The sequence below is a fragment of the Oryctolagus cuniculus genome, chromosome 8 (genome assembly GCF_051225735.1).
Source record: "Oryctolagus cuniculus isolate XC-2025 breed Fujian yellow rabbit chromosome 8, ASM5122573v1, whole genome shotgun sequence".
In the NCBI taxonomy this organism is placed as follows: domain Eukaryota; kingdom Metazoa; phylum Chordata; class Mammalia; order Lagomorpha; family Leporidae; genus Oryctolagus; species Oryctolagus cuniculus.
Window position 1 is genome coordinate 96,639,173 of NC_142874.1, and position 13,712 is coordinate 96,652,884.

At 34.8% G+C, this 13,712-nt stretch overlaps 1 protein-coding gene across 7 annotated transcripts in view; it reads right to left on the reverse strand.

Annotated features, from left to right (window-relative positions):
- RAP1GDS1 (Rap1 GTPase-GDP dissociation stimulator 1) overlaps positions 1 to 13,712 on the reverse strand; it is a 167,569-nt gene that overhangs the window by 23,108 nt on the left and 130,749 nt on the right. For all 7 annotated transcript variants that reach the window (XM_070047837.2, XM_070047841.2, XM_070047840.2 and 4 more), the window contains 4 exons: positions 3,466 to 3,609; positions 2,880 to 3,011; positions 1,512 to 1,646; positions 478 to 603 (listed from right to left, as the gene is read on the reverse strand). In XM_070047837.2, the coding sequence (XP_069903938.1) occupies positions 478 to 603; positions 1,512 to 1,646; positions 2,880 to 3,011; positions 3,466 to 3,609 (537 nt within the window). The remainder of the gene's footprint in view (positions 1 to 477; positions 604 to 1,511; positions 1,647 to 2,879; positions 3,012 to 3,465; positions 3,610 to 13,712) is intronic.

Below are 13,712 nucleotides of genomic sequence, written 5' to 3' on the forward strand. Positions count from 1 at the left end.
TACAAACAACTTCATACCCTTTTGATTAAGCCTGGCAGTCTGTTAGTATTCTGGCAGATCTGAAGAACTCAAAGCAATCAATGTGGAAAAGAGTTCAGAACTTAGAAATAAGTAAATAAATATAATTTATTCCAAGGAATGGTTTTCATGGCTGTTTTTACAATGGAAAATCTATGACTTTGAAGATTTAGGGAAAATTGAAAATGGATATGGGATTACTAAAGACAAAAAACCCTCAAGAATTGATAATATGCTAAAACCAGGATCATATATATATTAATAAGGGGAGATAACAGTTTGGTTTCTATTTAAAGGCAACTATAACAAGCATGAGAATTAATGGAGTTCCAAAATATTTTTATCTTTTATTTGCTATGTATTTGATGGTTACATAATTCTGAAAGTTAAAAACAAAAACCTCTTTCAATTAGAGAGGCACATTCAGAGTCCCATACAAAAATGAGGAATTTCCTTTACCTTGTGCATCTATTAACATTCTCAGTGTTCCCAGAAGTTTGAACTGCACTGGCGGCATTTCGGATTTAAGGAATTTCAAAACCGCCTCTGTGACCCCAGCTGATAGCATCTTTGCTTTATTTACAACTAGAGACAGGAGAAAGAATATATTTAAGATGGTGTTGGCATTCTTGATCATAAACATTCAATTCAATACACAGTTACTGAGTGCCTATTACCTTTACAGTTCCATTTTAGATTTTCCTATTTAGAAGCAATTTTGCTACTTTTCTGCGAATTTTAAGAATAGAACTAGAGTTGTGTATGTAAGCATCCTGTTTGTCTATATAAGCATAACATACACAATCATAATGGCTTTTTAAATGCATTCAAATACTTAGTTACATAATGCATAAAGGAAATCTGAAAATACTGACTTGTTATTTACAAAAAGCACAGTTTCTCAGCTTTAATGTTTTTATTTCTTTGACCCAAGTGTATTAAATGTAATTGATATCAATAAATATTAATATGCTATATAAACCACCGAACTCATATAGGTTGGATCCTTATGAAATCTATTTTACCTAGTCAGATATTTATTTTTAGAAAGCAGAATAAAATACTTTTAACTATCTTCTGTGTTATTTCCCATGATAATTTGATTTCATAGTTCAAAAGCCATTTATCCAGACATTTTTTAAAAACTATTTCTGCATGTAAGGAAAATGTCATTTTTTAGGGGATTCTGTTAATCAATGCCATTATCTTTTCTAAACTGGAGGTGCTTAAGAAAGCTTAACTGTACAATATAATGAAAATCTAACCATTAAAAAGGTAATAGTCTTTGAATGATCTGAATAAAAGCAAAGATTTTGTATGGGATACAGTCTCAGAAAGCTTATTAATAAATGGAGAGCATATGTTAAATAAGAAAAATGTGAACAACTTAAACTCTTATTATAAGTCAGGAAAGATACTCAACTCACATAATATGTTCCCCAAATGCTAGATTTTTTATTTTCTACATAGTTGCCATCTTTCTTACGTCTTACCTGGAATGGCTAGGTTTCTGAGGGCACTTAGTGCTGCATGCTGTACAGTTACATTTCCATCTTCTACATGTCTGTCCAATAAATCCATAAGTTTTTCTACAATTCCGTTGTCTACCATATGTATACAATTTCCATCTAAAAATCAAAAACATTTTTCTCTTTAAAAATGTTTAGAAGTATTCTGTAGCACTGATGTATGCCAATTAAACATTAGGGACCCAATTCTTATTCCCATCAGGTTTATAGATTTTTCTGTTTATGGAATGAGAAGTATGATTGTAAAGATTCCTAGAGTTTGAAAGAGCAGAAAAATAACCAGAAAGATCTCTTGCTTATAGCCTGATTATCAGGAAAAGTAGAAACCACATGTTTAAAATGTCCACTGATAGTTTTAACATATAGTGCAATATGTTTGTTTTCTGCCAATGTTACAGTGACTGACAATCTACCTTCTGTTATCATGGCTGATACTTAAGTTGTTTTTCACTTACAAACCACAGAGGATATTATATTTTGGCTTCAACAGTTATCAATAGTTTGCCAGTCTTAACTCTATCATTAAAGAGTTAATTACAAAACAAGAGAGTAACAGTAGAATGTCAGCTACTATAATACATTGCGTGTCAATAATTCATATTGGAATGAAATCAAAGAGGAAAAAACCCCATATTTGCAAGACAGTGTGAGTTTCTAGACTGAATAGGAGAATCAGATACCATAAATACAGAGGTCTAGTGTCACTGAAATATTAAAATATTCTACTCTAGAGGATTATTCTCACGTTTTATAGGCATTAAAGTATAGATTAAGGCACAACATTCAGATTAAACAAAATCAAGAAAAATGGCATAATTCAGATCAAATGTACATTAGAATGAGACTCATTTACTAAGCTCTAAAATGCAAAATATTTAAAAGAAATACTTTATTAATTTACAGATCTATTAGAATTTAGTTGAATTGCAAAGAATGTGCAATTTATTAGGATAGTCTCTATAAACAGGATATCTAAAAAATTAAGGAAGTAACAAAAACACATAGTGCACAAACTCTTAAAACTTTTTTTAGTAACATGTAATACCTGTACATTTTCAGTACAATGCAATATTTCAACACATATGTACTGCCCAACCCAGGACTAGCTTTCCGATTTTCTTATCCTTTGTGCTTGGAGCCCATCAGCTCTTTTTTCTAGTTCTTTGTATGTTACATTACTGTGAACTATTGTCACCCTACCATACTATGGAACACTAGACCTTCCTACTACATGTTACACATGCTTCTGAACTCTTCCAGCATATGAAATGGAAAAGCAAAAATAAAAAATATAGGACATTTGATTTGCAAAGGAGGGACCAATACGCTTACCATTTCGGGCAAAATTTGCAATGGCCAATGCTCCAGCAAGCTGTAGCTGGTGGTTATTTGATGGTATCCAAGAAAGCACCCTTTGAAACACATTGCCTTTTCCTCCTTCAAATAATTTCTGCATGGATTCATCTGGAGGTAAATGAAACAAATGGCTAAATAAAAGAAAAATAAGAATAACAAATCCATATTCCTGAGTATCCAATTGGGAAACTACATACCCCACAAACTTAATTTATAATAGGAAAGGTAATGACTTTTTGTTCTGAGCCTTTAGTAGAGACCAGAAAACAGTTAAGAGTTTTTCTAGTCTAAGTCCCAGATGGACATCCAGTTTTCAGTCCTTTAGCGCCACAGCAATCTCCTCTATATGACTGTTCTTAAAATACGGGATGATAGCTTGCTTTCTTTGGTTCAGTATCTCTTGTCCTCTCATTGATGTGTTTAAGGTTTCAAGATCATCACATCAACAGGATGTGTGATAGAAAAATGAAAAGCTTCCTGGTATAGTATCTATAGAAGAGATTTCATACACTAAAAATTATCTGACAATCATGTTCTGTGGGTGGCCTAAGTTACAACTCACCTCCAAGAAGTAATAAAACCATTAGATCTGAAGCAGTTTTGAGCTCAGCAATATCATCCTCTTTGTCACTGTCCACCTTCTGCTGAACAATCTCTAGCAGGCACTCTACCAGGCCTGCTTCAACCAGCTGCAATTTAATGGCATCTGAAAAACAATGTGAACAAAACCAAAATATGCAATTAAACAGGAGCTCTCAAATTAGCAATCCATTATTAAAAAACAGAACAAAGTAAACACAAGACTTACATAACACATCTTTGGGAATTTGAGTTTCAAAAGGAAGCACCCGACTCTGCAGTTTAAATACATAATAGCTTTATTTCATTTTTCTGTTCGTAGTTATATCACATTCCATGATGTCATGCAACACCCAAACAAGTCAATTCTCAGCTCTGAAGGCAACTAGTATCCATTATTATTCTAAAGGTTATGCTTATGTTTAGAAAGTCAATACTATAAAAGATTACATATCAAATATGCCTGTAATATACATACCTGTTACATAAAAGTTAAAAATATATCCCCAATGTGTCTCGCATATAAAGTTATTGAAAAGTAATGATGGGCTGGCACTGTGGCATAAGTAGGCTAAGCCTCCGCTTCCGGTGCCTGCATCCCATATGGGTGCAAGTTCAAGTACTGGCTGCTGCACTTTCAATCCAGCTCCCTGCTAATGGCCTGGGAAAGTAGTGGAAGATGGCCCAAGTTCTTGGGCCTCTGTACCCATGTAGGAGACCTGGAGGAAGCTCCTGGCCTCGGATTAGCCAAGCTCCAGCAGTTGCGGCCACTGGAGAGTGAACCAGCAGATGGAAGACCTCTCTCTCTCTTCCTCCCTCTCTCTATAACTCTGCATCTCAAAGAAATCTTAAAAAGCTATTAATTTCAATCTACATCCTCTAAGTATATTTGGATTCACATTTGCATAGATGCCATTTTTCTATTGTAATTAATCTACAACTTTATTAACTTTGAAAAGTAATGTTTTTAAAAAGGGCTTCAGGATTTACTTAATTTAAAACTTTCTTGGGTATGAGTATATGGTGCTTTATCATACTAAATTCTACTTTTAAGTATGTTTTAAAATGTTCCAAATAAAAGTTGAAAGAAATGACTGTAAAGCTCTCTGATGGGTAACCAACAAAATAAGGTTTTATAAAAAGAGAATTTATCCCAAATATATTTTAAAAAATGATCTTCATCACAGCAAACTCCACCACCAAATCAATGCTTAGTCTTTCATTATAACATTTATTTCATTGCAGATTTTATATTCATATCCATATTTGTATCCCATTCATATTAGATTTAAATTTATCTATGAAAATGCTTTGGATGTAATGATACTCCTTAACATAAAGACTGATCAACTGACCTTAGAAATACATTTGCTATACAGAAATTTTTAAATGTAAATTTTACTTTATTTATTTAAAAGAGTTAGAGGTCTTCCTCTCTGGTACATTCTCCAAATGGCCACAACAGCTGGAGCTGGGCCAGCCTGAAGCTGGGAGCCAGAAGCTTCTGGGTGGAAGGTGGCCCAAGGATTTGGGCCACCTTCCACTGCTTTCCCAGTCTTAATTGCAGGGAGCTGGATCATAAGTGGAAGAGCCAGCCGAGACTCAAAACATGCGCTCACATGGGATGCTGGAGTAGCAGGCAGCGGCTTTACTGGCTACACCACAATGTCAACCCTGAATTTTACTTTTTAGTTGCCTTACACTGCAGTCATTGGTTTCCTGAAGCTGTATATGCACATAGTCTCAAAGATAGCAATAGCAGTTTCAGCTTGTCACTTGGGAGAAAGATTTATACACACACACTTAAGACTTTGTCTTTCAGGCAAACAATGTGTAAAAATTTAGCTTTTTTCTATCACTAGAGTCACTGAATTTTCTTTGGAATGTTGTTTCAGAATATTCAACCTGGAATATTTGTCTTTTTTAAAGGCACATTCGCACTGTGCCATGCTGCAAGTAGGGCGTTTCCTTGGTTACAGAATGCTAAGGTTAGAAATATGTGGCAACTAGAATTTAAAATCATGATGCAAAAGTCTTATATTTTAAAAACCCTAAACAAATCTCAACTTTAATATCAGAATTACTCTCCTTTGCATACATAGGAAATTAGCAAAAGCTTAGTTTAAAAGCAAGTTTTTTGAGAGGTGGAGGGAAAAAACAATAAATGCACACACTTATTTTGAAATATGATAAGGAAGGTTACAGGTAATACTCTAGCATAAAACTGACAGAAAATTACAATAAAATTTTCATCTTGCCAAACTACCAAATGAATTTCTCCCTAAAGAATAAGACTTAAGGCATTTAGAAAATTTAAAATATGTCAAGATTAACGTTTACAGTTCTCTATTCTCAGTCTTGACTATAGTGACAGGAGAATTTAAATGGCCTTAATTGGGATTAGTAAGGCATTGTGGCAAACCAGATTTACCAACACCAATCTGAAGAAATCTACCTTCATTACCTCCACTTTCATACATATACTTTGTATACATACATTGGTGTATGTCTGTATCATATATGTGTATATATTTAAAAATTTTTATTTTTACATTTCATCTGCAAGAGAGACATTAATCTTCCATCTGCTAGCTCATTCCTCAATTGCCCCCATCAGCCAGAATTTGGCCAGGCTAAAGCCAAGAACCTGGAACACCATCCAGGTCTCCCACATGGGTGGCGAAGGGCCCCAGCCTTTTGCCATCATCTGCTGTATCCCAGGATGCATCAGCAGGAAGCTCAATGAGAAGCAGAGTACCTGGGAATTGAATTGGCATTCTGATATGGTATACGGGCGACCAAAGTGGCAGCTTAACCTGATACAACACAATGCCTTCCTTGAAATCTTTCTTTAAATGGTGAAGAAAGGCCACAGATGTAGAAAGTTGATACAATATGCAAATCAATGGTTAGAAAGCAAATAACCATGAATCTGTCTCCCAGATCAAGAAATTCATTGCCAACAACCTGAAGTTCTGATAAGCACTCCCCTTTCTTACAGTCCCCTCCCCCTTAACCCCCCTTTAATCACTACCCTGATTGTTATGTAACCACATCTATACTTTTATTGTTTCACCAAATCATCTCTATAAACTGATTTAATTTTACCTCTTAAAAACTTTACATAAATAGAATGTTATTTCTTAGTGTAAGCTTTTTCAACAATTTATAAGATTCATCCATACTTAATGGCTATAGCTATCTTCATTCCTTTTCCTAACTCTATTTTTCCATTGTATAAATGTGCCATGATTTATTTATTCATTCTGTTAATAGATATGGATTGGTTTCAACTTTTTATCATTATAAATAATATCGCTTTAAAAATTCCTGTAATGGCTCTTGGTGCACATATTTTCTGTATATATTCCTGGAAATCAGAATTGCTAGATCAGAGGGATGCACAGCTCTAACCACAGTACATACTATTTTCTTAACTGTATCAATTTATATTCCCATTAAAACTTACTCCACATCTCAACAACACCTGATTTTATCAGAATTTTCAAAAGGTATACAGTGTTATTTTGGTTTTTTATTTTTTTGTTTTTGCATGACCTGATTATTATAAAATTGAGTATATTTTCATGTGTTTATTAAACAGTTAAGTTTTATCTTTTTTTTTTTTTAAGATTTATTTATTTGAAAGAGTTACACAGAGAGAGTAAAGGCAGAGAGACGTCTTCCATCCAACGGTTCACTCCCCAAATGGCCGCAATGGCCAGAGCTATGCTGATCTGAAGCCAGGAGCTTCTTTCTGGTCTCCCACGTGGGTGCAGAGGCCTAATGACTTGGGCCATCTTGTACTCTTTCCCAGGCCATAGCAGAGAGCTGGATCAGAAGTGGAGCAGCTGGGTCTCGAACCAGTGCCCATATGGGATGCTGGAGCTTCAGGCCAGGGTGTTAACCCACTGCGCCACAGCGCCGGCCCCTAGGTTTTATCTTTTGTCAAGTGCCTATTCAGATCTTTTACATTTTTTCCCACTGAGCTTTCTACATTTTTCTTATTGATGTGTGGGAGTTTTTAGAAGTATACTGTACACTTTGAGGCCTTTGCTGGGTTGTAAATATAGTCTTTGGCCCACTCTTAGTTTTCACTCTTAAATGGCATCTTCGAATAATGTAGGCAATCTACCATATGGAGCTCTTTGTGACCTAAGCAAACTTTCTGTACTTCAAGGCCACGGTGATATTGTCCTGTGTTATATTTTCAGGAAAGCTTTTTGGGCATAACTTTCACATTTAAGCCAATAATCACCTGGAGTTAATATTCTACATAGAAGGACAGAAATCTAATTCATATTAATTTAAAAAAACTCATCTAGAAAACTGATCTCTAAACTGAGTATATATAATCATTTACAAATAATAATAATATTCTTTCTTTGCTACATTCTCTCTTTCATTCTTCCACTTCAATGTACTCATAGCTCCTATACAAGATTAAGCAGGAACTGGGATAATCTTTATTCCCAGTCTCCAAGGGAATACTTTTTTATTTCACCTCTGATGTTTTCTGTAGGCTTCTCGTAGGTATCTCTTTCTGATTAAAGACAATTCCTCCTAATACTGGCTTCCTAAGAATTGTTAAAATCATGAATGGACAATTAACCTTATCAAATCCTCTTTCTTCCATCTGAGATCATGATTTTTCTCCTTACATGTTTTAAGGTGATGAATTATCTCAATTGCATTTTGAATATTAAACTGCATTACATTTTCAGAATGAATACAATCTGGTATGTTCAATTTAAGAACATTACTGGAGTTGATTTGCTAGATCTATCTTCATGATGAGATTGGTCTTTTATTTACATTCTTGTATTTTCTCTGTTGGGACTTGATATGAATAAAGAATTTTTTAAGAAAACTTTAATAAATATAAATTTCAAAAGTACAACTTTTGGATTATAGTGGTTTTCACCCCATAACCTCTCTCCCACCCACAAACCATCCCATCTCCTACTCCCTCTCTGATCCCATTCTTCATTAAGATTCATTTTTAATTATCTTTATATACAAAAGATCAACTTAGTATATACTAAGTAAAGATTTCAACACATTAATTTAAGAAAAGATTGTCTAATTTTTCTAGTATCACCCACATTTCTAAATGCATTGGCATCAGGGGCCAGTGCTGTGGCATAGCGGGTTAAGCAGCTGCCTGCAGTACTGGCATCCCATATGGGTGTCAGTTCAAGTCCTAGCTGCTGTACTTCCGATCCAGCTCCCTGCTAAAGTGCCTGGGAAAGCAGCAGAAGATAGTCCAATTACATTTGGCCCATACACCCATGTGGGAAACCTAGAAGCTCCTGGCTCCTAGCTTCGGATCAGCTCAGTTCTGGCTGTTGCGGCCATTTGGGGAGTGAACCAGCAGATGGAAGACCTCTCTCCCTGTAACTCTGCCTTTCAAATGAATGAATGAATGAATGAACGTATGAATGAATGAATGAATAAAGCAAGCTTAAAAATGTATTGGCATCAAATTGTTCATAACATCCTATTAATATATGTATGATCTGTAGTAAGTTCTTTAGCATTCTTGATTTTAGTTATTTGTGGTTCCCCCACCCCCTAATTAATACCACTTTAGGGGTTTAGTAATTTAATAAGTCTCTTCAGATTCAACTTAGGTGATTACATACTTGTATTAGTTTTATATTTTCTATTTCATTAACTTCAGCTATTTTTATTTTCTTCCTTCTGGTTTTTAGATTGTTTTCTTTTGTCTCCTGAAATGAATACTGAGTTTACTGATTTTAGCTTTATTCTTTTTCTCATATGTATGAAAAAAAATATATAAAACAAAAGCTTCTCTCTAAATCTGGCTTTACTTGCATCATAAAGATTTGAGATTCAGTGTTTTCTGAGATTTCAGTTTTGACTATGACCTTGTCTAAATATGATCAGAGTCGGTGAACTCAAAAGGCTTCCATAGCCTTGGCAGCTCATGACAAGAGCCTAGGGTGATTACTGATGCCATGAACAGGAGTGTTAATTTGTTAGGTCCACAACAGGAGTCACTGTGCACCTACTCCTCATGTAGGATCTCTGTCCTTAATGTGCTGTACATTGTGATTTAATGCTATAACTAGTATTCAATCAGTATTTTTCACTTTGTGTTTCTATGTGGGTGCAAACTGTTGAAATCTTTACTTAATATATGCTAAACTGATCTTCTGTATATAAAGAGAATTGAAAATGAATCTTGATGTGAATGGAAGGGGAGAGGGAGTTGGAAAGGGGAGGGTTGCGGGTGGGAGGGAAGTTATGGGGGGGGGGGGCATTGTAATCCATAAGCTGTACTTTGGAAATTTATATTCATTAAATAAAAGTTAAAATTAAACTTCAAAATTAAATATACTGTCTTTTTAAAATAAATACAATTTAGCATGGTTTTTTAATGATTACTTTTCTTAGTAATAACTAGATATGGCAAGCACAGTCAAGGATCCCATTCTTAAAAAAAAAAAAAAAAGAGATTCAGTGTTTTCATCTTAGAAACACTTCTACCTTTTAGTATGAGTCTTTAACCTCTGAGGTACTGGAACACATACATAGATACATAAACACACACACCCCTCCTACTTTCCACCCACTGGTTCTCTCCCGAGATGCCATACTGGTGGTAAACTTTCTCAGTGTTTACTCTGAACATCTTTATCTTAGAGCCAAGGGGCCTCTTGAATATTTGGTATGTTACACTAATTTCTGATTAATTCTCTACCAAAATTTCTTCAAATACTACCCCACTACCTCTATCTTTATTCTCCTAGTACTTCAAAAAAACTTACAGGAGAGTTTCTCACTTTATTCTCTGTATCTTTTATCCTCTTCTTTATAAACTGGTTCTGTTAATTTTTACAAAAATTATTTACCCTTCTAATTAATTAATTTTTACCAGATAATGTGCTTTGTAGACACAAATTCTAAGAACATAATGATATTCCTTTCTTCCATCACTCCTTCCCTCCCCCTCTATCCCTTTCTGGATCCCATCCTCCTTCCTTCTCCCATTCTTTTTTTGTTATTGAGATAGCATATTTTAAATTGACATAATAGTAAAAAGACTTAATACTTCACTGAATAAGACATTTTAACAAGTAAAAAGCAAAAAGACCCTTAAGTTTAGTGGGAATAAGAAAACGACTATAAACAATAATTAAAGGGAAAAATGACCATTTCACCCATATACAGTAAGTTTTAAAGTAATCAGAGATCATTAATACTAAAATAGTGTAACATTCTTAGCCATGGATTTCACAATGGTCTAAAACAAGGTTTTACAAAACTATATTTTTAGCAATACTGATACACAGATTTCTTTAAAAAATTTTTTTGTTTGCTTTTTAAATTTTAGCTCCTACATATTATGGAGAACATGTGGTATTTTGTCTTTCTGTGTCTAACTTATTTCACTCAACATGATGTCCTCCAGATGCATCCATTTTGCTGCAAATGGTAGAATTTCATTCCTTTTTATAGCTGAATAACATTCCACTGTGTATATACATCACATTTTCTTGATCCATTTACCTGATGGACATCCTGGTTGATCCCAAATTTTGACTACTGTGAACAGTGCTCCTATGAACATGGTGGTGCAGACATCCCTTTGATACATCTTTTTCAAGCATTTGGGATTGCTGGATCATATGGCAAGACTATTTCTAGTTATTTTAGGAAATCTCCACGCTGTTTTCCACAGTGGCTGCACTAATTTACATTCTCACCAACAGGTTGTTAAGTGTTCCCCTTTCTCCATATCCTCACTAGCATTTGTTACTCTCTGTGTTTTTAATTTTAGCCACTCTGATAGGGGTGTGATGATATATCCTTGTGGTTCGATTTGCATTTCCTTGATGGCTAGTGATGGTTGAGCATTTTTTCATATATTTGTTGGCCACTTGTATTTCTTCTTTTTAAGAACTATTAAAGTCCTCTGCCCATTTTTCAACTTGATTTTTTTGTTGTTGTTGCTGAGTTTTTAAATTGCTGATATATTTGAGATATTAATCTTTTGTCAGGTCATTTGCAAATATTTTTTCCCATTCTGTTGAATGTCTCTTCACTTTATTGATTATTTCCTTCCCTGTGCAAAAGCTTCTGAGTTTATTGAAATAGCCTCACTTGTTTAGTTTTGCTTTTGTTGTCTGTGCTTTGGGGGTCTTGTCCAAGAAGTTGTCCCTTACCCCAATGTCTTGGAGTGTTTCCCATACGTTTTCTTCCAGCAACTTCTTCATCTCAGTCTTAAATTTAGGTCTTTGATCCATCTTGAGCTGATTTTTTATATATGGTGAGAGATATGGCTCTAACTTCATTCTTTTACATATATAAATTCAATTTTTTCAGCACCATTTGAAGTCACTATCCTTACTCCACTGTATGGTCTGAGCACTTTTGTCAAAAATCAGTTGGCTGTAGCTCAATTCAGAAATAGCTAAGATATTAAATCAACCCAGATGTCCATCAACTGAAGGTTAGATAAAGAAATTACAGTATATATATACACTATGGAATACTACATAGCAGTTAAAAATATCTTGTTGTTTGCAACAAAATGGATGCAACTGGAAACCATTATACTTAGTGAAATAAGCCAGTGCCAAAAAGACATACATCATGTTTTCCCTGATCTGAGGTAACAGAGTACCTAAAATGTAATTTGTAGGAGTGAAACTGACACTTTAAGATGCAATGACATTTTCTTCTTCATTCTATTTGTTGAATTTGTCTAGGGTTAATCTTAAGAGCACAAAGTAAACTGAAAATAGGTCTTTGTAAAAAAAAAAAAAAATAAGAATGGGAAGAGGAAGAGGAAGAGGAAGAAGAAGGGTGGGAACATGGGCGGGAGGAAGGGTAGGGTAGAAAGTATCACTATGTTCCTGAATCTGTATATATGAAATACATGAAATTTGTATGCCTTAAATAAAATAAAAAAAAAAGCAAAAAGAAAATCAGTAGGCTGTAGGTATGTGGATTAATTTCTGTGATCTCTATACTGTTCCATTGATCTATGACTTGGTTTTTATGCCAGTACCAGGCTGTTTCAATTACTACAGCTTTGAAGTCAGGTATCGTGATGCCTCCAGCTTGATTTTTCTTGTTCAGGATTGCTTTGACTATTCTGGGTATTTTGTGATTCCATATGAATTTTACAATGTCTTTTTCTAGTTCTGTAAAGAATATCATTAGTATTTTGATAGGGATTGCACTGAATCTTTATATTGCTTTAGGTATGACAGACTTATAATGATATTGAGTCTTCTGATCCATGAGCAAGAAATATTTTTCCATTTTTGGGGTGTTTGATGATTTCTTTCATCAATGTCTGATAATTTTCATCATAGAGATCTCTTACTTCTTTGGTTAAATTTATTCCTAAATATCTGATTTTTTTTTTTTTGTGGCTCCTGAGTAGAATTTCTTTCTTGATTTCTCCTATGCATACAGAAAAAACTATTTAGCATACAAAAAGACCTATTTTTTGTATGTTTATTTTGTAGCCTGAAACTTTACTGAATTGGTTTATCAATTCTAGCAGCATTTTTGGTGGTTTTTAGGCCTTTCTATGTACAACATCGTGTCATCTGCAAACATGGATAGTTTCCCTTCCTATTATATATTTTGATGCCCTTGGTTTCTTTTTCCTTCCTATCTGCTCTTGCTAAAACTTCCAGTATTGTATTGACTAAGAGTGGCGAAAGTGGACATCCTTGTCTTATTCCAGATCTCAAGGGAAATGCTTTCAGCTTTTCCCCATTCGATATGATATTGGCTATTGGTTTGTGATATATAGGGAGGGGGAGGGGGAGGGAGAAGGAGGTCTTCCATTTGCTGGGTCACTCCCCAGTTGGCTGCAATGGCCAGAACTGCACTGATCTGAAGCCAGGAGCTTCTTCCGGGTCTCCCACAAGGGTGCGGGGGCCCAAGGACTTGGGCCATCTTCTACTGCTTTCCCAGGCCATAGCAGAGAGCAGGATCAGAAGTGCAGTAGCTAGGACTTGACCCGGCACTCATATGGGATGCTGGCACTGCAGGCGGTGGCTTCACCTGCTACACCACAGAAATGGCCCCCAAGACATTTCTTTTTCAATGTAAGCAAGTAATGCTCACCTCTAAATACTGCTTTTGCTGTATCCCACAGATTTTAATGTTTGTTTTCATTTTAATTTACTTCAAGAAAGTTTTTGATTTCCTTTCTAATTTCTTCAGTGAGACAATGATTAT